General features: G+C 38.0%; 1 protein-coding gene across 6 annotated transcripts in view; it reads left to right on the top strand.

Annotated features, from left to right (window-relative positions):
- TP63 (tumor protein p63) overlaps positions 1-22,147 on the top strand; it is a 323,929-nt gene extending 301,782 nt beyond the window's left edge. For 2 of the 6 annotated variants that reach the window (XM_006871876.1, XM_006871878.1), the window contains 2 exons: positions 161-297; positions 7,533-7,647. In XM_006871876.1, coding sequence (XP_006871938.1) covers positions 161-297; positions 7,533-7,647 — 252 coding nt within the window. Of the gene's footprint in view, positions 1-160; positions 298-7,532; positions 7,648-13,398; positions 13,557-16,445; positions 16,591-18,002; positions 18,097-21,085 lie in introns of those variants that run through there. The other 4 variants (XM_006871875.1, XM_006871874.1, XM_006871879.1 and 1 more) reach the window with 4 other exon arrangements.
- Positions 22,148-27,474: the final 5,327 nt, after the last annotated feature.

Genomic DNA, 27,474 nt, shown 5'->3' with positions numbered 1-27,474 from the left:
CTCGGGTTTTTCCTAGGAGCAGTGGCCCAGTATTCACTGAGTCAGTGTTCATGGTGACTTTATAGAGAACAAAACGATCATGAAAAAGAGAACAGACTAAACTGCAGTAGTTCTACAGGGCTTCCGTATTCCTTACCTTTCCTCCTGCTTACTTACATAGGTGAGGGGCCGTGAGACCTATGAAATGCTGTTGAAGATCAAGGAGTCCCTGGAGCTCATGCAGTACCTTCCCCAGCACACAATTGAAACATACAGGCAGCAGCAGCAGCAGCAACACCAACACTTACTTCAGAAACAGTGAGTGTGTCGATGTATCATTTTAGGAGGTGTAAATAAACAATGCTGATTCAGGTCAGCGTTGTGATGGATGATGTAAAAGATGCAGTTGTGAGACATCAGATCATAATAATTTCAGAAGAGCTGAAATGCGGCTCCTTTGTCCAGATCAGCCTTTCATGTTTCTTATCATAACCTTTCCTTGAAATTCCATTCATCTTCTGAAATTGAATCCAATCCATTTCAGGTGAACTACAAAGTGATCCACACTAACAGTGTTTGTTTACTTCTCCTTTTTTTCCGATCCAAATAAGTCTATCATTGAAAGAATTTTGAGTACACACTCTATTCATGTAATAGTGTGTGTATATGTTAAAACATATCATCTTCTCTGGTCCCAGTAGATTTCCTGAGATGCACATAATATATTTTGGGGGAAGTTCTGTAAATAAGGGATAGAAATTAGGTGTTCCAATACAGTAATCTCTTTGAATGTCATATTAAGGAGAATTCTATGACTTATTTATTATATACTCAATGGAAAAATGTTTAGGTGCTGAAGGACAAGATAGCATCACGTTGCCATGTTTTAGAATCCCTACTACAGACTGTCTTCCAGCAATACATTTTTGCCTTAATATTAAGAATACACATGATAACATAATATTTATACATTAAGTTTTACCCTGGTTGTTGTATCTTTGATGATGATGTTTTATGACTAACCAGAAGAGAAAAGCACTTATGAAAGGAAGGAAGTTGATAAATCAGGACTGTTTATACTTAACTCTTCTGTGGTTAAGAATACTCACTTGATAGCTTAATTATAGTGTGTTAGTACTACAAGTATTGCCAGACCTCTGTAGAGAAATGTCAAATATATATAAATTATGCCCATTTGAGCAATTCAGACATTTGACTTCACCCTTCAGGAAAAGGAAATGAAGCCAAACTCTCTTCTTGCCAAAGGCAAAGATAGTCTTTAAAATAGAAATATAAGCAACATATACTGACTCTTTTCTGATATATTATTAGCTACTATAAAGAGAAAGGAGCTCTGGTAGCATAGTGGTTAGGAATCGGGCTGCTAACTTCAGGGTCATCAGTTCGAAACTACCAACTGTTCCGCGGGAGAGAGATGAGGCTTTCTGCTCCCGTAAAGATTTACAGCCTCAGAAACCCTGTATAGGGTTGCTATGAGTCAGAACCGACTCCCCGGCACGTAACAACAACAACAACATCTATAAAGAGATAGTCATGGAAACTTTAACAAAGAGGACTCATGATTCCTTTCTAAATAAATACAAATCCAGTTGAAAGGGCTGAAATCTATCTCTCTCTGAAGGTCAGGAAGTAGCTCCTGAGCATCTTATCTGTTGGCTATGGGGTATAGATGGGCAGGAAAAGGAAAGAAAAGAAGTATGCTCTCTCTTCAGAGGACTTTAGTCTGGTCAAGCATTTAAGACCCTTTTGCCCACCTTTTGCCTTTAACATGAAAGCTTTGTATGTTTTAAATTTTATAGTTACATATCTACAGCACAACAGAAAGCTTAATTAAATTCCTTGGTGACACTGAGTATTACAAAGATGAGTTAGAACTCAGGGTTATAGTCAGAATTGCCAATTCTATGGATTCTTTTGAGATGCCAGGGAGAAATGTGAGGGGGCTTTGAAATATTTGTGAGAAAACTCCATTATCTTTTCATTCAAATTTTCCATGAACTTTTTTGTTGTTATTTTATTGCAATTTATAGTAATCCCATGTGTGTCAGAGTAGAACTGTGCTTTACAGGAGGGTTTTTGTTTAAACTTTTTGGTGTCAATTGAATAAAGGTTTATAGAGCAGGTCATCAATTTTACATTCAACAAACCATAAACCTTTTGGAGTCTTCCCATATATATAAAAGTGCTCAGGTGCAGAACTGAATTATTTCTCATAGTATAATGCAACAGAAATCAAAGAAATAGATCCCAGTAACATAATTTATAGACAAAGAAAGGGTAGTCCAGATGGGATAATGCCTTTCCCAAGACATGCATACCACTAATGGATTAAGAAATACTCCCAAATGGCTGCTTGTTCAACTCTGGAAAAGTTTGAGTCAGGCAAAATGACTTCAGCTGAATTACCTGTTAGCATATCTTGTGGTGGCAGAATTACTCAACAGCAACTATTTACTGTCAGTTTTTTCAGTTGACAGGAAAAAATTCTGTCAGACCAAATTGTTGCTTATTAAATAGTGTGTGTGTGGCTTAAAGGGTTTGACTATCTAGGACAGAGGTCAGCAAACTTTCTTTTTTCTTTTTTAGTATTTAAATATTTTTTTCTAAATATTTTAGACATTCTGGTTCATATGGACCTTGCAGCAAGAGAAAGATGAGGGTGTCTGCTCTCCTGTCTCAGAAACCCTAAGAAGTAGTTCTATTTTATCCTAAATAGTCCCGCTGAGTTGGAATCTACTCAATGGCATTAGGTTTGGTTTTGAGTTTTATTGTCTCTTGCATCTACTCAATTCTGCCATTGTAGCACAAAACATTGTAGTACAAAACAGCTATAGACAACATAGTTTCTGAAACTTTACAGACATTGAAGTTTGAATTTCATAAAACTTTCACGTCACAAAATAGTTATACTTCGTTTGATCTTTTTCTACCATTTAAAAATGTATAAACGTTTCTTAACTCATGGGCCATGACAGTGTAGTTTGCCAATTCCTGATCTGAGATATACTCAGGCTTGGTTTAGTTAGACAACAACTAATAAGGTTGTTGTTATTAAAGATTTTAGCTAATCCTAATGATATTTTTCATGTTACACTTCTTTATCTAACAAAACTACAGCAGCCTTCAGTAGCTCTTTTTGTCTGAGGAAGTTACACATGCCCTTAGAGACACAAAATATAGTTACTGATGAAACCTTGTCTGATAAGAATCAAAGAACTGATCAGTATAACAAACTTTGTTTGAAAATATGCTCTATGAAGACATTTAAGGATAAACATGAGGAAGATGGGATTCCTGCTATCTTGGAGTTCACAATTTAATCAGTTCCTAACCAAGAAATGTTTTTTCAATCTGAAGAATGTTCCAGAAGTTCTTTCCTCAGCATTGTATAAGACAGTAGAATAATTCAAAGCCCACATCTATAGCTTGAGCAAATACAGGGAATAGTTCATTGTCATTGATATCAAGACTTGGCAAGTCAGATGACCAGCATCAGTCAGCCTGGGGCATGTGATGTTTGTGTATGTTTATATGGCATACAGGAAATACATAGCCCATTGTTCCCTCATGATGATTGATCCACTGCTTACTGACTGACAGGTTGGCATTATTCTAAAGGGAAAAAGTTTTACAATCCATATTTCATAAAATAACCTTATTTCATCAGAGAAGAAAATTAATCTTAAAATTGAGATGGTTTTAAAAAGCTCAAAATAATTTAGGGACATATACTCACGTTTTTGTTTGTTTGGGATTGTCTAAGTGATCACAGGTACAGAGGAATTAGTAGCCTTATATTTTCCTGGTGTGTTCATTCAAAATTGTCTTATGCATGTTTTTGAGTTGATGTCTCACATGTGAGAGCTAACCTCAGCCACGATTACATGTGCATGGACATTTTAACAGACTGCAAATGAAATCTTTGCAAAATATAGACATTGGTCTAGTTATGCCTTTGTAACATTATGAATAATCCCTAAGGATTACTATACAACTGTATAAATTCTCCAGTAGCTGTGTTCTTCAGTTTAGTTTTTTTGTTTTGTTTTGTTTCTCTTATTTTTATGCAAATTGCCAAGAAAGAGCATGAATGATTAGACAAAGAAAAATGGAAATCTAATTGCCTGGCAATCATCAGCTTGGAAAAACGCCTATAATAGCTTGTGATTTCCTTTCCAAAAACATAATATCTATTTTGTACTGCTAAGGAATCAATTTTCTTTTTATCTTTATAGTAGAGGGAAAATTAGCGGGAAGTGAATACACTTTCTACAAGGTAGCAATACAGGTTTTTTTTTTTTTTTTTCAGTTTAATTACTTCTGTTTGTTTTCTCTCTGCTGTTCATTTGTGCATGGTTTTCTTTTTTATATATAAATCTCCTTCACATTTACCTTCATGATCATAGGTTTTATGGAAGATAGCTTTTACACTGAGTTATGGTGAGTCAAATTGTTACGGCTACAAATAGACTTTGCATCATTTTATGAAGAAATTTTATTTTAGTTCATTTGTCCACATAGGTAAGAATATAATGGATTATGTTTCTAGAAGCCAGAATCTAATGAAGGGACAGGTTGAACTCAGCCTTTACACTAGAGGGGTTTTTCCACCCTTTCATATGTTCAAGGGGTATTAACTCTTATGAAAGCTTTGCTGAAGTCACCTGAGACCTACTCAGTAATCTTTAGACTTCTGTACCAGTAATCTTTCATTTTCATCAGGTACTAAAGTTTTTCTGTTTCTTGGCTTCCATCCTGGTCTCAGGTCAGCATCACTTTGTTAAAATTCTACTTAGCAATAAATCTTGCTTCCCTCTGGAAACTATTTTTTGTGTTCCTACAGGATGAACTCCATTTGAATCTTAATACAAAACTTTGCTGTCCTGAGCTGGCTCATTAAGATTATAAATCAGGGAATAATGGAATTTTGGAACAGAGTAGAATATTCAAAACCACATCCGTTTCAGCACCTTCATATTATAGTTGGGGAAACTGAGGCAGCGAACCACACCTGTGATTTCATAGCCAGTTTGTAATAAAGCTTAGGAATAAAATCAGATTTAGAACATAGAGCCATTTGTGATATTTTCAGCTTCTTTACTTAAGAAAGCTGTAATAAAACTAAGCTAACATCCATTCCCAGGAGCTCTAGTAGCTTAGTGGATATGAGTCGGGCTGCCAACCTCAAGGTCAGCAGTTCTAAACTACCAGTGGTTCTGCGGGAGAAAGATGAGACATTCTGCTCCCGTAAAGATTTACAGCCTTGGAAACCCTGTGCAGGGTCACTATGAGTCGGAACCGACTCCACGATACTTAACAACAACATCATACTAGGATCACTATGAGTCAGAATCAACTTGATGGCAGTGGATTTACTGTTTTTAGTATTTCAATTTAAAGTCCTTTGACTTTTAGCCGATTTGGCTACGATTATCTTCAAGTTGATTTTCCCCCTCAAATTCAATGTATTTGAGGGGGAAGCAAGCAGTATCTTCAGGATTATCATTGTAGAAGTCAATGTTGTTGTTGTTATGTGCCGTGGAGTCGGTTCTGACTCACAGCAACCCGGTACAGAGTTTCCAAGGCTGTAAATCTTTACGGGAGCAGAAAGCCTTACATAGAGGACACAAATATTTGAGGTGTTAGTAGTGATTACCACCATAATTCTAGGTTGGACTTAGAAAGCCTCCACAATTCTAGAATATACATTTGAAATTGCCAGTTTTATAGGTCAAAAAGAAATGACTCCTTCATACTGTTCAACTTTATAGGTCACAGAGTGATATAAGCCTTTAAAGTTTACACAGTGTCATTTCTGCATTCCACGGTTATGTTATGAAGTACATTGTTGGGGAGAGATTTTTTTAGCTCTGAGCTGAGTGATAAAGAAAACTCAGAGAAATTAAGTTCAAAAATTAAATCACTTTTCTAAGTTCTCACAGCTCCTGGCAGAACTGCTCTCAGTCATAGGTCTCAAAGTTTGATATGATGTGATATGGTAAAAATAATACTAATTTGGTATCTGTATCACATGTTGCCTCCGACAAACATTGTTCCAAGAGAATTCCTCAAATTTAGTATGCAAACTAAAAGTAAAAGCCAAAAGTCTTTGTTGTCATTAAATACTGTTGAATCAATTCTGACTCATCGCGACCCCTATATAAGATTTCTGAGGAGTAGGTGGTAGGGTTGAACCACTGACCTTTGCAATTATCAGTCCAGTGCTTACCGTACAGTGCCACATCAGTAAATTGCTTCTCTGCTTCTCTATTAGTTTGTATTTTGGCCTGTTATTTTAAAGTGATACCAATTCTTCCTAGAGAAATGGTTTAGTCAGTCCCAACATTAACTAAGTAAAAATGGCTCTATGCCTTTGTAAAGAGTAATCCAATGTGATTCAAAGAGCCAGTCTGGGAAACAATTACCAAACAGTTCATGGGATTGCACAACCTTCAGCAAAATAAAAGTGCTTGTTCCTAGCATTCTTGTGGCATAATTGATTTCTTAATTATGCAAAAGTTGCTTTCATGAGTTTGATCTGTGCATTTATAGGCCAAGTTTGTCACTGGAAGAATTAAGATATTTATCCCATTTCAATCTGGGCACATACAAATGCTCATTAATAGTTCTTTACAAATGGTTGATGACACATCCCCCAAATCGATAAGATCATATTTCTTCATACTTCATAGTTAGGCTAGACGAGAAGACGAGAAAAATAATGAGGTGCAGTAATTGAGCAGATGACATTTTACAAAAGATTAAAGTTTATCCTTGTCTCTGCATTCTCTTTTTTCAATTAGTTTAGCCTGGTAAGCCATATGTTGAGCACCTTGACAAGCCTCTCTCAGTAGTCTTCAATTGAAGTGTGTATCAGAATCACCTGTGGAACTTGCTAAAAATACAAGGGAGTTTGAAAATACTATTGAAAATACTATTGACAAACTGGAATTGAGAGATAATGGAATTTTTCCATTAAGTTATGGAAATAACTATGCCTCCTATCTATGCCTATGTTCCAGCCTGGTCTCAGAAGGCATGCAGGGAAGTACAGTTTTAAAAGTTCCACAGGTGATTCTTTTGTAAAGTTTTGATTAAATAAGGAGCCCTGGTGGTACTGAGGGCTAGGTGTTGGGCTGCTAACCACAAGGTCAAGGGTTCAAGCCCGCCAACTGCTCTATGAGGGAAAGAGGTAGCTGTCTGTTCCCATAAAGATTTGGAGTCCTGGTGTGGCACTGTGGGTTAACATGCTGGATTACAAGGTCAATTTAGAGTCTCAGAAACCCCATGTAGGGTTGCTATGAGTTGGAATCAATTTGATAGCTGTGGGTGGGTGGTGGGTCTTTGATCATTTATCCTTCATAAAAATCCTGAGGCATAGAAGACTTTGAATAAAAGTTGGGTTTCCAGGCATTCTTTTCTATCTGTGCTATGATCATGAAGGTATGAGGAGTGTGTTTCTGTCTTCAATTGATTTGAACATATGAAGCCCTATGCCTTCATCTTTTCTTTTCTCTGGTTCCTCTCTGCAGTCTCCTTTCAGCCTGCTTCAGGAATGAGCTTGTGGAGCCCCGGAGAGAAACTCCGAAACAATCTGACGTCTTCTTTAGACATTCCAACCCCCCAAACCGATCAGTGTACCCATAGAGCCCTCTCTCTGCATTTTGAATGTGGATGTTTGTTGTGTTTCCATATGTGTATGTGTGTGTATGTGTGTGTGGGTGGTGTATCCAGCCCTCATAAGCAAGACTTGAAGACACTTTGGCTCAGAGAGACCCAACTGCTCAAAGACACACAGCCACTAGTGAGGAAATCTTTTAAAGGGACTCAAAACCTTACCAGAAAAGATGTTTTCTGCAGATTTTGTATCCTTAGATATAGCATTGGTTGGTCAGGAACCACTATATTTGTGAGTTGTTTTTATTTTCTGTTTGTTTCTTGGGAGGGCGGGAAGGGCCAAGTTGGGAGAGGGGCATTATGATGTTTATTGGAACCCTTTTCTGTTAACTTCTTTTGTGTTTCTAAACCCCATAAAAAGTTTAAAAAAAAAAAAAAAAAGCTTTTGAGCAGGTCTCAAATTTAAAATGCCTTTTTAAGTAAATAAAAAAAAATTGTTCTTACTTTCTGTGCTGATGTAAATAACAGGTGACTATCTCAGGCCCGGTTAATGTTGGTGATGCAGCAATATTGCAAATCATAACCAAGTAAGGTGTCAAAGTGTACTGCTGGGCAGAGAGAGATGATAATACCCAAAATAGTCAATTTGGTATTATTCTTAACTTCTTTTGAGAGCTTTCAATATTAGTATCCCCACCTCCTGTGTGGGTGGAAAGTGCTGTGCCAAATCCTACCTTCACCACCAGCTGTCAGCAGCACAGTCTTCCTCACACACGACAACTGTGGAGACCGACTTCAAAAACTGTCGTTTAGACTCAGGCCACATCTTGTGGTTCTAATAGGAGAGAAAACACCCCAGTAAGAATGTCACAGATATTTACAGATTTTTACTCATTGCCTAAAAAGGGAGAATAAACTCCTGGTGCTGGAAGATAAGCATGAGAATGCTGGTCACAAGATTGGCAGTTCAAACCCACCAGCCATTCTATAGAAACCCTATGAGTCAGAATGGACTTAACGACAACACCTCTAACTAATGGGTTCAGTTGCAGCTACTGCCCTTCTGTCTTCCTATAAACCCAGTCAGACTGTTGATTCTGCTTAGTCCATTTATCCAGAACTCTAATGTTTGGATCAAGTCAAGCTCAAATGGACATATGCCAAAGTCAACATACCCTCCAGCCTAGAAATTAAAGATAGAAAAAGTAGATTACTTTTATATTTTAACTCAAAGAGTTTAAATAATCTCTCTGTCTCTCTTTAAGACATATTTTAAAACAGTAGTACATATAAAGACTGTACAAATATCCTTCCTTCCCTGTATCCCCACAGTGGATCGCCAGCTCAATATTCTGTGTTACCACAGTAGTGATTTCTTGTTATTGAGGCTGTTGCTTTATGGATGTGTGATTTTAATTTTCAATAAAATTTTGCATCTTGGTTTATCTTGAAGTTTCTTTCTTTTCTGTCTATTTTGCCTTTTTATTTTGGGGAGGAGGCTGTTTCCTTAAAAACTTGAATAATCTCACTTAAGTTCCTGTAGTACTATGTGTACTGTAAAGAATAAGAATACTTATTACTTTGGTTCTGTTCACACCTCTGTCATTATTTCACTGCTTTTATTTATTTACGATTCCCTGTAAAACATACTATATCAATGTCGTCAATCCTAAGAATAAACTACAGTGCTTAAACTAATTAAAAAATATATTTTAGTCCCATGCAAGTTTAATTCCGCTGTTGGGAGCCAGGCATTGGAGCATCATTGGATCATTTTTGATACCTCCAAACCAGCCTCAAGGTGTATCTTAAATTCACAAATTTACTGAAAACAGTCTAAACCAAATCCAGATTTATTGAATCATTTGACTCCCATGACAATGGCATTAGCAAATATTCAACCAGAAATCTGTAATGAAACTTGTCTAATGCCTTTCTTTTTAAATTACACTATAATCTGAATTTTGAATAATTCCCTTAAAAGCTTTATAAGAAATTGTTGTAAATAAAACAACTAAGTCTAGTAGTTTGTGAAAGTATTTAAAAAATCATTGTTTAACATAAATGTATGTTATTAAAATCCAGTGTTTTTGCTATACTTGCAAAGTGCTTTCAATTCATTTAAGTAACTTTGATTCACAAATCCCTTAAAGAGTTGGTGAGTACATTGCTGTTTTTTAGCTTTTCAAGTTTCTTTTATCTTCCACCCCGTTGTTATGCAAATTTTGATGAGTTTCTACTAACTTTTGTATAAACGTATATGTATTTGAAATTATTGCAAAATATTTGGAAATTACAGTTAGCCTACATAGAAATTAACTGCAGGCTTTGTCTTTGAAGCACAATTACTCAGCTAGAGAGAAGAGGTTACCGGCAGTGCTGGGAACCATTTAAAAGGAAATGCAATTATTTTTACTGATGTTACTTACATGTGTTCCCTTTCTTGACCTTCCTCATAACTAGGGATATCCTGCTGTACACGCCACATTCCTATTCTCTCTCGGCAGTTCTGTATCCCATCAGTGGTTTGGTGAAATAGATTTAGTTTACTAGCGAGCTGTTTCCGCATGGACAATGAAAACTGTAAGCAAAAAGAATCCCTTGGTAGAATTCTAAGCATCTCCTGAAAGTGGAAAAAATGACTTTTGAATTTGTATTACTCAAGTATTTTTACTTTTTAATCACATAGATCAGGGGTGCTTGTTGTTATGTGCTGTGGAGTCGGTTGCGACCCTGTACAGGGTTTTTGAGGCTGTAAATCTTTACGGGAGCAGAATGCCTCATATTTCTCCCGAGGAACAGCTGACCATGAGATTAGCAGCCCGATTCGTAACAACCAGAGAAGTGGGTAACCTTTTATCTGCCAAAATTTATAACATCATTTGTGAGCCGTAAATTCTCAACTTAAAAATTAGCCTGCTATGTTTGGTCAAACATTTAATTAACTCATTGCTAATGAGTCCTGGTGTGGCGCTGTGAGTTAATACACCAGACTGCAAAGCCATTTGAATTGCAAGGTTGGCAGTACAAGCTCACCAGTTGCTCCTAGGAAACCCTATACAAGGTCGCTATGGGTCAGAACCGACTCGACGGCACTTAACAACAACAACAATGTGGGAGTGGCACTATGAGTTAATGCGCTGGATTGCAAAGTAGGTTTGAACAGCAAGGTCAGCAGTTCAAGCTCACCATCTGCTTCTTGGAAACTATACAGGGTTGCTATGAGTCGGAACTGACTCAATGGCACTTAACAACAACAACAGTGTGATGGCTGGAAGTGCAGTTCTCTTGGCAGGGTCAGACCAAATGATTTCACAGGTCTTATCCTGGTGTGGCGCTGCGGGTTAGTGCTCTGTATTGCAAGGTCAGTATGAACCGCAGGGTCACTGGTTCATGCTTACCAGTCACTCCTTGGAAACCCTATGCAGGGTCGCTATGAGTCAGAACCTTCTTGATGGCACTTAACAACAACAACAAACAGCCCAAGGGTTGGACATTGCCCACTAGACCTGAAATTAGGAAGCATAATTTCTAATCAGACCACTTTCAGCTCTGAAATTTGGGATATATTCTTAGCAATGTATAAAGGAACCTAAATCATTTAGACTTTAGAACTGAGTGTTGCCATTTCCAGGTTTTCACTTTAAACCAGAAATACCTGAAAGGGGCTTTCGATATCTCTTTTACATTGGATTCCTAGAAAAAAAAAAAAAAAAAAAATCTAGTAAACCTCTAGGGAAAACCTCCTGAGGCTTAGACATTGTTATTTTTTCCCCACAGAAAGCTATACTATTTCATTCTTTTAGGATAGTGGGTAAACAAAATACGAAAACCAGAAAGGTACATATTCTCTTCTACTTGAGCACTTTTTCATGCCTCAGCTTCCCCAGAAATATTTGGGGGTGTTCATCCATGATGATGACATTACATTTGCAAAGGAAAAATTTAATATTCTTTTAAGACCTTTAAATTGCTCACACATTTATTTAGTCTTGTTCCTTTTTTCACAGTGCACAGAAGTCAATAGAATGTTCCTTCTATTTCTGACTTTGCAAACCAATTATTATAGAGACAGCCCTGACCTTCCTCATGGGTTTCAAACTTACTCCGATTTTAAGGATGATACATTCAAGAATTCCCGGAGAGGAGAACTAGGTCTCTTGACTCTTAGTCTAAAAGTTTCATTTCTTTCTTCCATTTTGTAACACTGCCCCAGAAATAAGATATTCCTTATTCTGAGACTTCTCTAGGTGGTCTGGAAAGTCCAGCCTTATGGTTAGCAGCTGAACACAGTAACCATTAGCACCACCCAGGCACCTCTGAGGGTTGTAAGAGGGGAACTTTTTCTACCACAGTTTAGAAACATGCTTAAAGTCCAATCTTCTTTCTATGGTCATAATACTTACACATTGTAAATGCAGTATGTTTATAAAGTTCTGTCTCCTTTCATCTCTTTCAATTCTCACTACAGCCCTATGAGGTAGGTTGGATAGTTATTCCTATTGTATCTACTACTCTATGAGTGTCTTAAGGGTGAAACTATATCTTAGTTTTCCTAGCTCAGACAGCGTATTTGTATATAACTGAGACTGAAATATTAGATGACATTCAAAGGAACATCCTCCTACCTCCTAGTATGTACTATAGAGTCCTGGTGTGGGTTTATGGGTCAGTGCGCTAGACTGCAAGGTCAGTTTGAACCACAAGGTCTGCAGTTCAAGCTCACCATCCACTCCTTGAAAACCCTATACAGGGTCGCTATGAGTTGGACCTGACTCGATGGCACTTAACAACAACCATAGCAACAGCAATAATATGTAGTACAGGAGAGACTTAAACCTTGATTTTCAAACTTTAAATCCTGCCTTCCTTCTAGTACCCATTACTAGTTTTTTGTTTTTGTTTTTTTAAGCAAGACTAGAAATGGCAGTTGAATAGGGAATAAAATCTTAACATAATGCATAAATATATACTATGATGAACTAGTGTGACACTGTAGTAGGATAAGCATTAGACTGCTAACCTCAAGTCAGTGTTTCAAACCCACCATATGCTCCTTGGAAACCCTATACAGGTCCCTTATGAGTGGGAACCAACTCCACAACACTTAACAACAACAGCAACAACAAATAATGAACTCAATTTCAAATGCTGAATGGAAATTTGTATTTCCTTTCTTGCCCAGGAGACTCATAGAAAGTAAACAGAACAATTGTTTAGGCTCCTGGGTTCTCCTATATAGGAGGTTCTGATCATTCCAATGGGTGCCATCATAGCTCATGAACATCTGAGTTCAGAAAGCATGTTTCAGAGTTGAGGCTTCTGCATTGCTTCAGGGTGTGTTATTCTATGCTCTGTCTGATTGATTTTTGCAGAAACTTTCTGATATTCCAGATGGCCTAAGAAACTCCATAAGGACTATCTCATCTGCAATTTGTGCTCGACATTTCTATGCCTTACATAAGACACTGCTTCTTCTTCTTCAAACTTGTTTGAGTTGAAGGTCAAGAAAGGGGAGAGTAGTGGAGGAAATAACTGAATAAATAGGAATGTGCAGTTATATTCCCTTCACAATGGAGATACTTGGGGGAAATATCTAACTCTGCACTCTGCCTAGTCAGGAAAAATATGATATCCTTGCTTAGTTAGGAAATGTTGTCAGATAAAAACAAAACAACTTATCACTCTTGACCATGTTTTAAACTGAGAGCAAATGGAAAAGAACAGTCCTTGTTCATCAGTGTTCCATGCTTACCATCATTCCCATGTTTGTATTTCTAGGACCTCGATGCAGTCTCAGTCTTCATACGGTAACAGCTCCCCACCTCTGAACAAAATGAACAGCATGAACAAGCTGCCTTCTGTGAGCCAGCTTATCAACCCTCAGCAGCGCAACGCCCTCACTCCCACCACAATTCCTGATGGCATGGGAGCCAACAGTAAGAGCATCTCCCTGCAACTGCCACTGAAGGACCATCAGGGCTAGTGTAGGAGAAGACTCTGCTCTGGGACTGGGGATAACCCTGCTCTTAAACTAAGCGAGAGACAGAATGGGACAGATTAAATATAAATTCAGTGACTTAGGTTTCTCATAGTGAAACTAGATTTGAGATGTATGTTTCATTTCCAAAGCACACTGCTAGAAATAGAGAAGGTTGTTAATTTGGTATGGATAATAATCTGTGTGAAAATAGAAAAGCAGTCCACATCCTGCTAACCTGGTTGGAACCCCACCCCTGCCAACTATTGAGACAGTTGAAAGGCAATGTATCCAATATGTGGGAAGTAGCATGGTGTGATAGACTTAAAACTTGAAGGACTAGATTTCGGTCTATATGCTCTTGCTTAATTCATTATGTAACTCAGGACAAGTCTCTTTTCTGTTGTAGTACTCAGCTTTCCATCTATAACAAGTACCACTGTGTCCATGTAATATTTAATGATTCTGTGTTCCTACAATCTAAACCGTCTTAACTAGTATTCTCTATCCCTTACACAGTCAATTGGGCATGGCCTTTTAGAGAAAAAGGCCTCCCTTTTACTTATTCACATACAAATTATTGACATCAGCTAAATATATAGATATGCAAGAGACATTATGTAAGAATTGAGCTGCTAAATGAATGATTGGCACATAACATTGCTATAAATATAATTTGTGTGTCCACTAGAACTAAATCTAGCAAAGTGGACACCCAAACGTAAAAGAAAAAGGCGATGGTAAAAAGACAGATGCATCTAAAATAACCTCACTTGAGGTTGTGTTTTTTTATTTGCAGTCTTATCCTTTGAAATCCCTCCTTACTTTCATTATGCCTTTTAATGTACACATCAGTGCTTCCTTGAAAAAACTGAATTTTCTCTAAAAAAATGTTCAGAAAACTAGGATTGTGATTCTCTCGGGTCTGATGGCAATCGTCTATATGTTGTTGCTGTTGTTAAATGGCATCGAGTCGGTTCTGACTGTCAGACCCCACGTAGTGTTTCCAAGGAGAGGGTTGTAGTTTTAAGCTTCTGACCTTGTTAGCAGTCCAGTACTCTATCCTACAGTACCACACCAGGACGCCATGTGTCTATGAGATTGGCTTTAAAAAGTTCATGGAAAAGATAACAAAAAAAGATAACAAAGCTTTTCTACTAAATTTTTGAACTTCCCACTTGTATTTTAATGAGATTGAGGAGTATGTGGCATAGTTGCCTGGTGGAGCAACAAAGACCTGTGAGCTGCCAGGCTGCTCTCTCAGAAATGATAAATGAATCCTAATGCTCAAAGCTGACTCACTGGGAGATAAACTACTTGGGCACTAAAAGGCCAAGGAACAGCGTCTGTTTGTCTTTTTAACTTTGTTTTTTTGTTGCACCTTAGACTATTCAACTATTCAATTTATTTCTTAGGATGACTGAATAGTGGCAATTGTGATGATCCTTCACATTTTTATGTAACTTATGACTAACTGCTTTTTCTTGATTATGCTCCACAACTTTTTTTTTTTTTTTTTTTTGTAGTCAGGAATGCCAGAGGGGAGAAGAGATTGAGACTCAATGAGTTTATGCCTCTTGGTTAACTAGTTAGCTAGTTTGTGACAGAGACCTTTCCCCTTTGGGGCACTACTGTTCACTAAAGTAGAGTAAATTAACAATCCGTAGAAACTATGTTGGAGTCATAGCGTGGTGCCATAGGATAAGCACTGGACTGGACTGTTAACTGCAAGGGCAGCAATTCAAACCCACCAGCCGCTCCTTGGAAACCCTCTACAGGGTTGCTATGAGTTGGAATCAACTTAACAGCACTTAACAACAACAAAGATACTATATTAATTTGCTTTTTTTTTTTTTTTATCTGAAATCAATATTCTTCATTAATATGATTAGAACTAAGCCTATCTTCTTTATTAGTGATGTTTACAGTTTGTGGTTTTCTGAAATCTCAGTAAGTGTTGGTAATGTTCCTGCATACAATCTTAAAATGAATCCCAAGAAAGAGTTTCAACAGTTAACTGTGCCTTTCCTTATCAGAGTATGTTGTTATATGCCATTGAGTCAGTTCTGACCCATAGAAATCCTGTATAAGGTTTCCGAGGAGCAGCTGGTCAACTTGAACCACCTACCTTGCAGTTCAAACCAACTTTGCAGTCCAGCGTATTAACCCACAGCACCATACTAGGACTCTGGTTCCCTACAGATAGTAAATTAAATCCTCTCAATCCCAAATAAATATTCCAATTGTCACTTTATCTATCACCAATTTGATCATTTGCTCACTTAAGTTGTTTACTGAGTTCTTACTTGGTGCCAGACACTGTGTGTGGTTCTCCAGTGGCGTAGCTAGACCTAAAAATCTCATCTTAATCTAACCTAAATGGATTAGTTTAGTGAGAGAGAGAAAAATATAATCCATGAAAGAAAATGCAAGGCAGGAGTCCTGTGTGGCACTGTAGGATAAAGTCAATTTGAACTGCAAGGTGGCAGTACAAATCTACCAGCCACTTCTAGGAAACTCTATACAGGGGTGGCTATGAGTTGGAACTGACTCAACTGCACTTAAAAACAACACCAACAATGGCATATTAGTGTTAAGAGCAATGAGCAATTGGACAAAGAATTGACAGTAGAGAAAGGGACAGAAAAAGATTGTCTTAACAAGAAATATGTGATTAGTTTGAAGTTTGATGACTACATTGAGTAGGCATATGGTGAAGGAAATGTAATGAGAGAGGAGACTGAAAGATTAGGGTCCTTTGTAACATTAAAGCAGGCAAGGTGGACCATTGTATGCTGTTATGTGATGATGGCAGTAACCCTTCTCTGTTCCTCCTGCTTCTGTTCAGTTCCTATGATGGGCACCCACATGCCAATGACTGGAGACATGAATGGACTCAGCCCTACCCAGGCCCTCCCTCCCCCACTCTCCATGCCATCCACCTCTCACTGCACACCCCCACCTCCGTACCCCACAGATTGCAGCATTGTCAGGTGAGTCCATAGTATATGCCACTTGGGGCCTATCCTAAGCTTCTCTGGATGGTGGAGGGTGGACAGTGTCAAAGTTAATAAAATAATTTGGATAAAAGAAATCAGCCCCAAGTTCAGCCACTATTATCTCTGCTCTACGTAGTGGTCCACATTGTTTAATCAAGCAAAACTATAATAATTGGCATGGGAACAAGTGAAAATGTGAGTTTATAGGCATAGAATTTGCCATGCCTGGTTCTCTAATCTTCACTTACTCCCTTCTTCCTACCGCACATTTTTATACCTTCCTTTGTGGCCCTCAAATTGGTGCTCAGGGCTGGGTTTCCAAAAAGGGCAATAAACTTGCTATCTTGCTCCCTCTCCTGCTCTTTAGGCCTCATAGCTTTCAGCCACCATGGCACAAATATTTTGGAATTGGGTTTCCATAAAGCAATTTTAATGTTAACCAAAATGCAGGGACTCTCAAGAATCTGATTGACCTTTATTCCTTGGCCATATGGGAAATGGGTACATTCCAGTCAAGGGAATTTCCAAGGAGCCAGGAAAAAAAAAAAAGTATGAAATCTAAAATATCTGTTTCCTACACATCTTAATGCCGAGTGTGCATCTTCCTCTGCTTCATGGGCAGAATGAGCCTTTCATTTGACTGCTAGAATGATTTGTGCTGATGTAGCAGGTGACAGTGAACCCCAGAGATAATCAAAGGACATGGCTTATCCTACCTTAGGTCTGGCTCTCTGGTCACATCCATCTGAGACCAGCACCAAGGAGAAGGAGATCTGTATTCTGAAGACCACCAAAATCAAATAGCATTAATTCTTCATAAAATAGGGGCCTACAGTTTTTTCTTTACCACATGAACCATACACAGATATTCAAAACATAAAACTGTTCAAAGAAAAGATACTCTTTTGGGGAAGTAAACAGCCAATAGACAAAAGAACTGGGAAACAACTGGCCAGCTTCATTATTCTTCCTTTTCACCCCCTGCTCTTTAACACAAACCCTTTTTATAGATCACCATTTGAAAACTGCTGCTCTGCAGGAATATTTATGGTGGATTTTAACATCTGTATTAAAATTTAAGTGCCTAGTCAGCTCCAAACATCAAATCCAAGGCCCTCATATAATTTATATGCCCCTGCTCTCCTGGTGTAGATCTGCAGGATAATGCACTGAACTTCATGGTCAGTTTGAGCTGCAAGGTCAACAGTTCAAACCCACCAGCAGCTCCTCGAAACCTTATCCAGGGTCACTATGAATTGGAACTGACTCAAAGGCACTTTTTAACAAGAAGTCTCTTCTGTAGGGCTTCTATGGCAAAATGTTGGGTTTTCCTTTATCTCGCTAATGCAGTTGGGGTGAACTTTCTTTTTCTGTTTCTTCCTTTCTCCTCCCTCCTCCCTCTGCAGTTTCTTAGCGAGGTTGGGCTGTTCATCATGTCTGGACTATTTCACGACCCAGGGGCTGACCACCATCTATCAGATTGAACATTACTCCATGGATGTAAGTAACTGTTAGACATTTCTCTTGGGTTTTATTTCTTCCTTTCCTCCCTCTAGTGACATCCACTTTGTGGTTCCATCTCCCCAGGTTTTATAGTTTGTCATTGTGGTACTCACACTTCTCAATTTTGATGGAGCCCATATGAGCATATTAGAAAGATGACCACGCCATCTCATCTGTCACGAATTTTTGTCTCTTCGTAGTGTGCAGAGTGGGAAAGGGGGGATTTACTTCCCACCTTCAAGAAAGTTATTTCTAAAGACTTCAGAGAACTTTTCAAAGGGCTCTCATTAACCTACATAAAACTTAAGGAGGAAAGCAGGGAACAGGTGGTGTTATTCACACTTAAAAACATGGAGGACTACAGTACAGTCATTTGCCATGATGAGTTGATGACAGAACCAGGAATAGAACCCTGGGCTATCAGCTTCTAGCCTATTATCCTATTGCTCTATTACGCTATTAACTGGCCTTTTCTGCCTCTCCTTAAAGTCACATCTTTAGGGAGATTCAGTTGCTCCTCTCTGATCATTTAGAGTGATCACTGGACATGGGTTCAGATCCTATGATCCTTTTTAGTAGCTATGAGAACTTGAAATGATCACTTAACTTTGCCTCTCTGGGCCTCAGTGAACAAAGTAGGGTCAAGAAAAATCATTTTTCTTTCCAGCTATACTATTATTGTTTTGTCTTTTGATACAAGTTGGTTGGGTGAGAACTTTTCTTGCTTACTATTTCTCTTCGTGGACTACTACTCACATGAGGGCTCCTCTTGCTCTGGTTTACAGCAATCTGATTTTCCTCCCAGGCTGCTGTTCATATGCTGCTCTTTGGGGTTTGCTGTCTTCTCTTCCAGCTTTCTGAGGGTGCGGGTGGAAGAAGATGCTCTCTACCTCTGCTGCTGCTTCTGTAGCTGGGACCTCTCCCCACGCTCCCCACCCCCCCTTGAGCACCGATGTTAGATATGCCCCTTCAGCATGAGCATGTCCCAGCCCTTTGGGGACCAGTGTATGCTGGGCTGCACCTATGTTCACCCACTCTCCACCCCATAACAACCCCCTGGCTGCTTCCCTTTGGTAGAATACATTAGGAGTGAAAACTCCAGAGAAAGCTTTAGAAGCTTCAATAGGATTCTGGTAACTTTAGTATATAAGAAGTGAAGGAAAGAGGGTGACCCTGTGCTTGAGAAAACAGTAGAAAATCCCCATTACAGAACATGGAATCTGCCCTTCCTGTATTTTTAACATTTTACTTTTCACTGAAGAATGTGTCTAGCTCGCCCTCTGGCTATTATAAGCTATAGTGTTTATTGGGTCCTTGTGCCAGTCTTTGGGCTATCAGTTATAATCTGTCCAGAGAGTCAGGAATATTCTTAGAATCTGATTTACAAAAACTTCAGATTTCTTGAAAGAAAGGGAAAAGGTGATTCTATAATCTCAGGAGCATCAAGAACAAAAGAACAAAGCTATCTTTTTGCAAATTATCTTCTTTACAGTATATTCTTCTGCAAGAATCAGAACTTGAGATATTTCTGATGAGCTGCAAATTCAGTTATTTCACATCATGGGCTGGGGGGCAGTGAATGGTGCCATATTACAGATTTCTGAGTTGGGAAGTGCTGGGAAGTTTTCCAGTTTCTTCATTCTCACCTCATCTTCTTCATGCTCGTTACTAGATACAGACAACCTCTTTCTCAACTTGTCTCTCAGCACCAGTGTTAGTTATCTGGCATTCCTTCTTGAAAAATGAACATGGTTAAACTTGGGGATTTTCAGAGTATCCCCTATAAAATGCAAAGAAAATAATATATAATAAAAGCTAAGATTCATGTAGTGTGCTTCATAAAACTTACAAAAGACTTTCATATTCACATTTAAATATGTGTCCACAATATGTATTGACTGAAGAAGAAATTGCATCCCCCATTCTACACACTGGAGCAAGTAGAGAATGTGTAACTTGCTGAAGGTCTAAAGCCAGTCAGTGACAATAGGATCCTCTATCAAGACTAGACTATAGGCACAGTGTACTACCAAACCATCCTGTCCCCACACAAAAATATCAGCGGTCATTGAAACAAACTAATTAATGAAAAGCTATGTAGATAAATTAAGAGATATTCCCCCAGTTAGTTAAGACTAACTATTTGTATTGCCTTCCACTCCCATATGTAGAACACAAATACAAGTCTTATGTATTGTGATCTTCCTGAATTATCCAAACACCAAGAAACCTTTTTAGCCACTTAGGCAGTTTATAAAAAGTATAGTATCAGAGGCTGCCCTGGGTCTCCAATTCATGATTTTATTTAATCCCCAGATTAGTGGTAGATACTATTACATCTGTTTTATTGACTGGTTCCTCTGTCTGTAAAACAGATGTAATAGTATCTACCACTAATCTGGGGATTAAATAAAAACATGCATATAAATTAATTAGTTTGGTGCCTGGCATAGAGGAAGTGCTCAGTAGCTGTTAGATTTTTTTTCTCATCCCCTCATTCAAACCATTGGTGTAGACATCCCATTAATACCATTCTTCTAGTGACTAGATCTAGGCAGATGTAAGAATCTGAAAGTATCTTAGGTTTCTTTGGGGATTTTTCTCTTGCATCTAATCATTTATCCCACTTTACCAAAATCCAAAATCAATACAGAATAAGTGAAGTGTTACCCAAAAGCAGAGATGTACCTCAGAGTTGTACCTTTGTGTTTAAATACATATAATACTGCACCATAAGATAAGCATTGGACTGCTAACTGAAAGTTTAGCAATTCAAACCCACCAGTCGCTCCTTGAAAACCCTAGACAGGGTCGCCATGAGTTAGAACCAACTTGATGGCACTTAACAACATCAACAAAGTCAGTAAGCTAATTTAATTGTCCAGTCAGTAAATTCAGGTCAATTAAACAAAAGCACAAGGAATGACTTAATGACGTGGTCTAAATGTTAGTCTCTTTCTCCGAATCCTCCCAAATCCCTCTACAGGATTTGGCAAGTCTGAAAATCCCTGAGCAGTTTCGCCATGCCATTTGGAAGGGCATCCTGGACCACCGGCAGCTCCATGACTTCTCCTCTCCTCCCCACCTCCTGCGGACCCCAAGTGGTGCCTCTACAGTCAGTGTGGGTTCCAGTGAGACGCGGGGTGAGCGCGTTATTGACGCTGTGCGCTTCACCCTCCGCCAGACCATCTCTTTTCCACCCCGTGATGAGTGGAATGACTTCAACTTTGACATGGATGCTCGTCGCAACAAACAACAGCGCATCAAAGAAGAAGGGGAGTGATCCCAACTGTGTGGGTTCTTCTTATCCTCTTCCTAATTATCTACCCCTATACAAGGCACTACTTCTTGATTTTCAAAGCATTCTCCCTAATTCCTTTCCTTCATCTTCTTAGCTGATCTCTCAAGGGAAGGAGAAGTAAGAGGCTACCTCTTACCTAATGCTAACATATGGCCAGGCGTCTGGTTACATTTCTGGCTCTAAGCCTTCAAATCTATTGCTTGCAGGACTAGAGTTGCCATGGCTAGGTAGAAGTGGGCAAAAAAGCTGTGGGTGTCTCCTTAAGCTGCAGAGGTCTGACTTTTTATAAAGCATTTTCACTCTTATAGATTTAGAAAATGCTATATAAATATACAGAATATATTTTTGGGTGGGGGACGTTGAAAATTGTTTAAAATGTAATTTAAAGGAAAGGAAATTGAGTTGCACTTATGGACTTTTTTTTTTTTTTTTCCACTCTTTTTGGCTAGCTTATTTATGGCCTTCCTTCAAAGGCTACCATATAGAGTAAGAAGTATCTGGCGCTTGAGGATACATGTGACAGTGATGTATAGGTCTCTTTGGGGTTTTGATGCTAAAACCATGTCACATCAAACTTTTGGTTAGCTCCAGTTATATCTACCATTCTTTATTATGTGGGTGAGCCTGTACATAGATGTACATGGTTCTCTTTGTTGGTGTATTTTCTGCTACTGACATCCATATTTGTTATGATAGCTCTCCTTGTTATTGTGTTCAATGACAAGGAAGTATGGTACATATTCACACTATCACTCACACAAGGGGAAATGACATGTCCTATTCTGGTTTTGTTCATTGACAAAATTCTTAAGACGATCTGTGGCAGCCAATTCAGATACCTAGTACCTTATATTTAGGTGTACCAGTAATCCCCTCAAATTTAATACAAGAATACCTTCTTTCTTAATATGTGTTGGGATAACATTTGCTGCCATTACTAAATTTCACTACTAGATTGACTAACTCAATTATACATTTGCTACTCTTAGAGTAAAGGTTGATTTGACTGAAATGAATGCCATCTGTCTAGGGTTTATAGTGAAGTTGTACTGTCTAGTAAAAATATCCAAGAAAAACAAAAACCATTCAGAAAAATTGAGTCTTAACTAAGTAGTAAAATATCTCAGCAAACCATGAATTGAAGTTTCTGAAAAATTGTTCAAAACATACATAATAATATTAATTGGTAAATATTTATTTTAAATGATCCTCCTACTCTATAAATCTCTTCATGTAAACACCGGTTTACCTTTATCTCTTTCAGGTTTAAAATGAGTAACTAGTCTTCCATCTTAGGGAGAACTTGTGAATGACAACATTCCCTTACACCATTCAGAAAAAATACCTTGTAGCAAATATATATTTTTTTTATTTCAAGCTATAAAAATATTTTGTATATATTACAATGATCTCCAAAATCCTCCCATACATTCTAGTAAAGGGCTACTATTGCACATAAGCTGTCATTTTTATTTTAATGTGCAAAAGGGCTAATTTGGCTCTGCAGTGTAATGTACTAGATTCATTTAAAAAGTGTACATATATTTTGCATGTGAATTGCAAACTTTATTTGTTTGTGTTTGTTTCTCCCTGGGTTAGTGGGTTTTCCAGAACCACAACTGAAACTTTTTTTTATTTTATTATTATTATTGTTTTTATATTTTCATGGAAACATCATTTAGTAAGAATAAATTGTCAATTTTTTTTTTTAATGCCATAATTGTAACATGGGGGAGCTGTTTTTTATTATTTTTTTTAATTTTGTATGTTAAAGAGAGTGAGTCCTTGATTTCAACATTTTATTGTGCTTATAAAAAGATAGTAAGCACTGTTAATTTGAGGAATATGCATGCAGCTTTGAAAACCCATTCAAGGGTAGGAATGAAAGCTGTGCCTTGGCAATACCAGGAGGAAAAATGGCTTCCTCTGTTGCCCTAAGTATTTCATAAGCCCTGTTGGACTTCTGAACGATTTCAGCACTATTCACACAGCACAAGGCACTCAGAAATTCTTGTACTTTTTCTCATGGGTTTAGCATTAGCGGAGGCTAGGCACAATTACTCGCCTCACATCCTGGTGGCAAATTACTCTGAGTTTTTAAGTACATAGGATCAGGGGTGAAAAAGTATTCACAGCAAGCAAGTGGGAGTGGGCTTAATGGCATTCTTGCAGCCTCAGCTCAATGCAGTTAGCTGAAGAAGCGGAAGGTTTTTCTTTGGACGTGGTTATAAACAGAAAGAGCAGAACGTTCTTCATTAAATCCATATACCTTTTGTTTCATTGAGCTTCCTTTAAAGTATAGGGTATGGGATGTTGAATGTTAAAGGGTTGTGTTTTCTATTGTTATTTTTATAATTGTACAAAAAGTTAAGCAAAGGTCAAAAGTTTTATATGCTTTATCATTGTTTTTGAAAGGTCCTTTCTTATAGATGTGATACTTTTTTTTTTTAAGTTTCCAGTTGCTTGTCTTTTGGTATTTTGTGTTATGGGCTTTTGGTGAGCCAGAGGCAAATCTAAAAAGCCACTTATATTTGCCAGGACATACAATTAAATAATAATAATAAAAGAATAAAAACATAATGAGAAATAGTATTGTCTTATTGTCATGTATATGTTTGTGTCCTTTGGTTTTCTTTATATTATTAAGGAAGAGGAGGAGACACTGAAGAAACAGTGTTGTTGTTAAGTATCTTTGAGTCCATTTTGACTCATAGTGATCCTGTATAGGGTTTCTGAGGTGGGACTGGTGGGTTTGAACCATGGACCTTGTGGTTAACAGTCCAGTATTTATCCTACAGTGCCATAGAGATACTCAAATATTGGCACTTTTCATCTCAGAATAAAAAATCATTCTTAATTTCGCCAACTTGTGAAGTAGGAAAGACCAATAAGATAGCTTTCCTGAGACCCTCACAGGTTTCACATAACTTACTGGCTTAAAGTTAGAAAGAGTTTAATTTGGAACAGGGTCTAGACTGCAGATACGTCTTCTAGTGAGTGTCACATAGGGGTTACAGGTCAATCTGCTAATCTCACCATCAACAGTTCCAAATTGCCAGTGGTTCCATGGAGAAGGATGACGCTTTTTGCTCCCATAAAGATTTATAGCCTTGGAAACCCTATACAGGGTCACCATGAGTCAGAATTGACTCCATGGCATGCCACCACCATCACCATCATTAAGGTTTATGTCCTGGTGTAGTGCTATAGGGGTAATGCACTCAACTGCAAGGTAGTTTAAACTACGAAGTCCACAGTTTAAACACATCAACTGCTCCTCCGAAACCCTATACATGGTCACTGTGAGTTGGAACTGACTCGATAGCACTTAACAAGCACCAACATGATGGTCAGTGATACCTCCTCAACCTTGTGAAAGTAGGATGCAGATTGCTCTGGTTCTTCATGGGAATAAAAGAGTCCCTGAATTGTATGAAGGACTAAGTACAGTCCTTGGCTGCTAACTGAAATGTTGGAGTCCACCCAAAGTTGCCTGGAAAGGAAGACCTCATGATCTACTTTTAAAAAAAAAATCAACCTTTGAAAACCCTATGGAGCACAATTCTACTCTGACACATAAAGGCTCACAGAATCTAAACTCAACAGCAACTGGTATGTGGGCTCAATGTTGCAGATGGTGAGCTGTGATGGAGCCATGTTTCCTTTAAGCATAGTGTTAAATATCACCTTTGCAAATATATACATTGATTCAGTCAATAATTTATGATCTCTTAATGTAATGATTCTTTTCTTAAAAATGAGAAAGTTAAAATTCTTGTAGGCTTACAATGGATGGCATGAAAATCATATAATACTGTATGCTTATTAACAGACAAACATATATGGGAATTTCAGAACGTTTGTGGGGAAATTTAATCATCTTTTGAATTCCATTTTTCCATGAAATTTTTGAAACTCCCCTGTATATAATCTATAATATTTAAAGGTATCAACTTAGTTAACTGTTTATAGATATGTTGTTGTTATTGTTGTTGTTGAGTACTGTGGAGTCGGTTCCAACTCATAGTGACCCTGTACAGGGTTTCCAGGGCTGCAACTCTTTACGGGAGCTGAAAGCCTCATCTTTCTCTTGAGGGACAGCTGGTAGTTTCGAACTGCCAGCTTTTGAGTTTAGCAGCCTGATTCTTAACCACTACACTACCAGAGCCACATTTATAGATAGAATCATATGAATATACTCACATAGTCAAGGTGGTGGTGGTTGTTAGGTGCTATTGAGTTGGCTCTGACTCAAAGTGACCCTATGCACAATAGAACAAAAAAACACTGCCCAGTCTTGCAACATCTTCACAACTGTTATACTTAAGCCCATTTCTGTTACCAAGGGGACAATCCATCATGTTGGGGGTCCTCTTTTATTTTGCTGACCCTCCAGTTTACCAGCATAATGTCCTTCTCCAGGGTCTGGTGCCTCCTGAAAATATGTCCAAAATATGAAAGTCTAAATATCGCCATTCTTGCTTCTAAAGAGCATTCTGGCTATACTTTGTCTTCCTGGGTTTGTTTGTTCAGTCCATGATACTTTCAATATTCATTTCCAACACCATAATTCAAATGCATCAATTCTTCTATGGCTTTCCTTATTGTCTAACTTTCACATGCATATGAGGTTACTGAAAATACCATGGCTCAGGTCAGGCGCACCTTAGTCCTCAAACATTTATCTTTGCTCTTCAACACTTTAAAGAAGTCTTGAGCAGCAGATTTGCCTAATGCATTATATCATTTTATTTCTTGACTGCTGCTTTCATGAGTGTTGATTGTGGATTCAAGCAAAACGAAGTCTTTGGCAACTTCAATCTTTTCTCCTTTCATCAGGATGATAAGGTTGTTGTTGTTATGTGCCATGGAGTCAGTTCCAACTCATGGCGACCCTCTACAGGGTTTCTGAGGCTGTAAATCTTTACAGCATCGGAAAGCCTCATCTTTCTCCTGTGGAACAGCTGGTAGTTTCAAACTGCTGACCGTTTAAGATTAGTAGCCTGATTTGTAACCACTATGCTACTAGAGCTCTTGATAGTCAAGGTAGGCTCAGCTAAAATCATTATCAGTGGATTCCAATTCTTGCTTCTCAAAATACAGCAAATATATCTCCCCAATAATGAAATGTTTGACAGAATAGTTCTCATATAAAGAAAACTAAAGAGCTATGAAAATAATTGCCCCAAAATATTTCATCTTTCAAGAAGGTTTAGAATGATAAACATGCTTTCTTTGTAATCTACTTTTATCTTTTCCTTGAGAAATTGGATTTTATTTTTAAATTTTCTCTCATGCTTAATCACTGATAAAATGACATTTAAAAATCAAATTTAAAGGGCGCTTCCCTGACCAGGCAGCAAAGAACAAGTAGAATTACACAATTCCACAGAGGAAATAGTCGAAGAACTGGTGGAAGAAAATTTCTCTAACATCCTGAAAAGTGAAAAAATAAACATACAAGAAGCTCAGCGAACTGAGAAAACAGAAGGGTCACATACAAAGGCAAGCAAGTCAGACTAAGCTCAGATCTCTCAGCAGGAACCATGCAAGCAAGAAGGCAATGGGGAGACATATATAAAACCCTGAAAGAAAAAAAATTGCCAATCAAGAATCCTTTATCCAGCAAAGCTATCAATCAAATATGATCGTGTAATCAAAACATTCCAGGATAAACAGAAGCTGTGGGACTTTACCAAAGCCAACCCTGCACTACAAAATATCCTAAAGGGAGTTCTGTGGACTGAGAACCAACAAGAACAGACATCAACCATAGACTGACGTACGTGGCAGCACCTCCCTGAATTAAGTCAACAAAAAGAAGAATTGTTAACAAAATTATAAGAACTTATAATAAAACTATAACAACAAACTCAGAGACTCTGGGAGGTCAGTCTATGACCCAAACAAGTACAATGTAAAAGAAGGTAAACACATAGGAAAAGAGATCCAGATAGTGAGAAGATCAGGTCGATTACAGGATAAAATAGACTGCACTAAATGTACAGAAAAGTTAATGGACTATAAGGCAACCACAAAGAAAATTAACATTTCACAACATACCAAGAGAATGA

The sequence above is a fragment of the Chrysochloris asiatica genome, unplaced genomic scaffold (genome assembly GCF_000296735.1).
Source record: "Chrysochloris asiatica unplaced genomic scaffold, ChrAsi1.0 scaffold00177, whole genome shotgun sequence".
Lineage (NCBI taxonomy): Eukaryota > Metazoa > Chordata > Mammalia > Afrosoricida > Chrysochloridae > Chrysochloris > Chrysochloris asiatica.
This window is presented reverse-complemented; position numbering and strand designations above follow the sequence as displayed.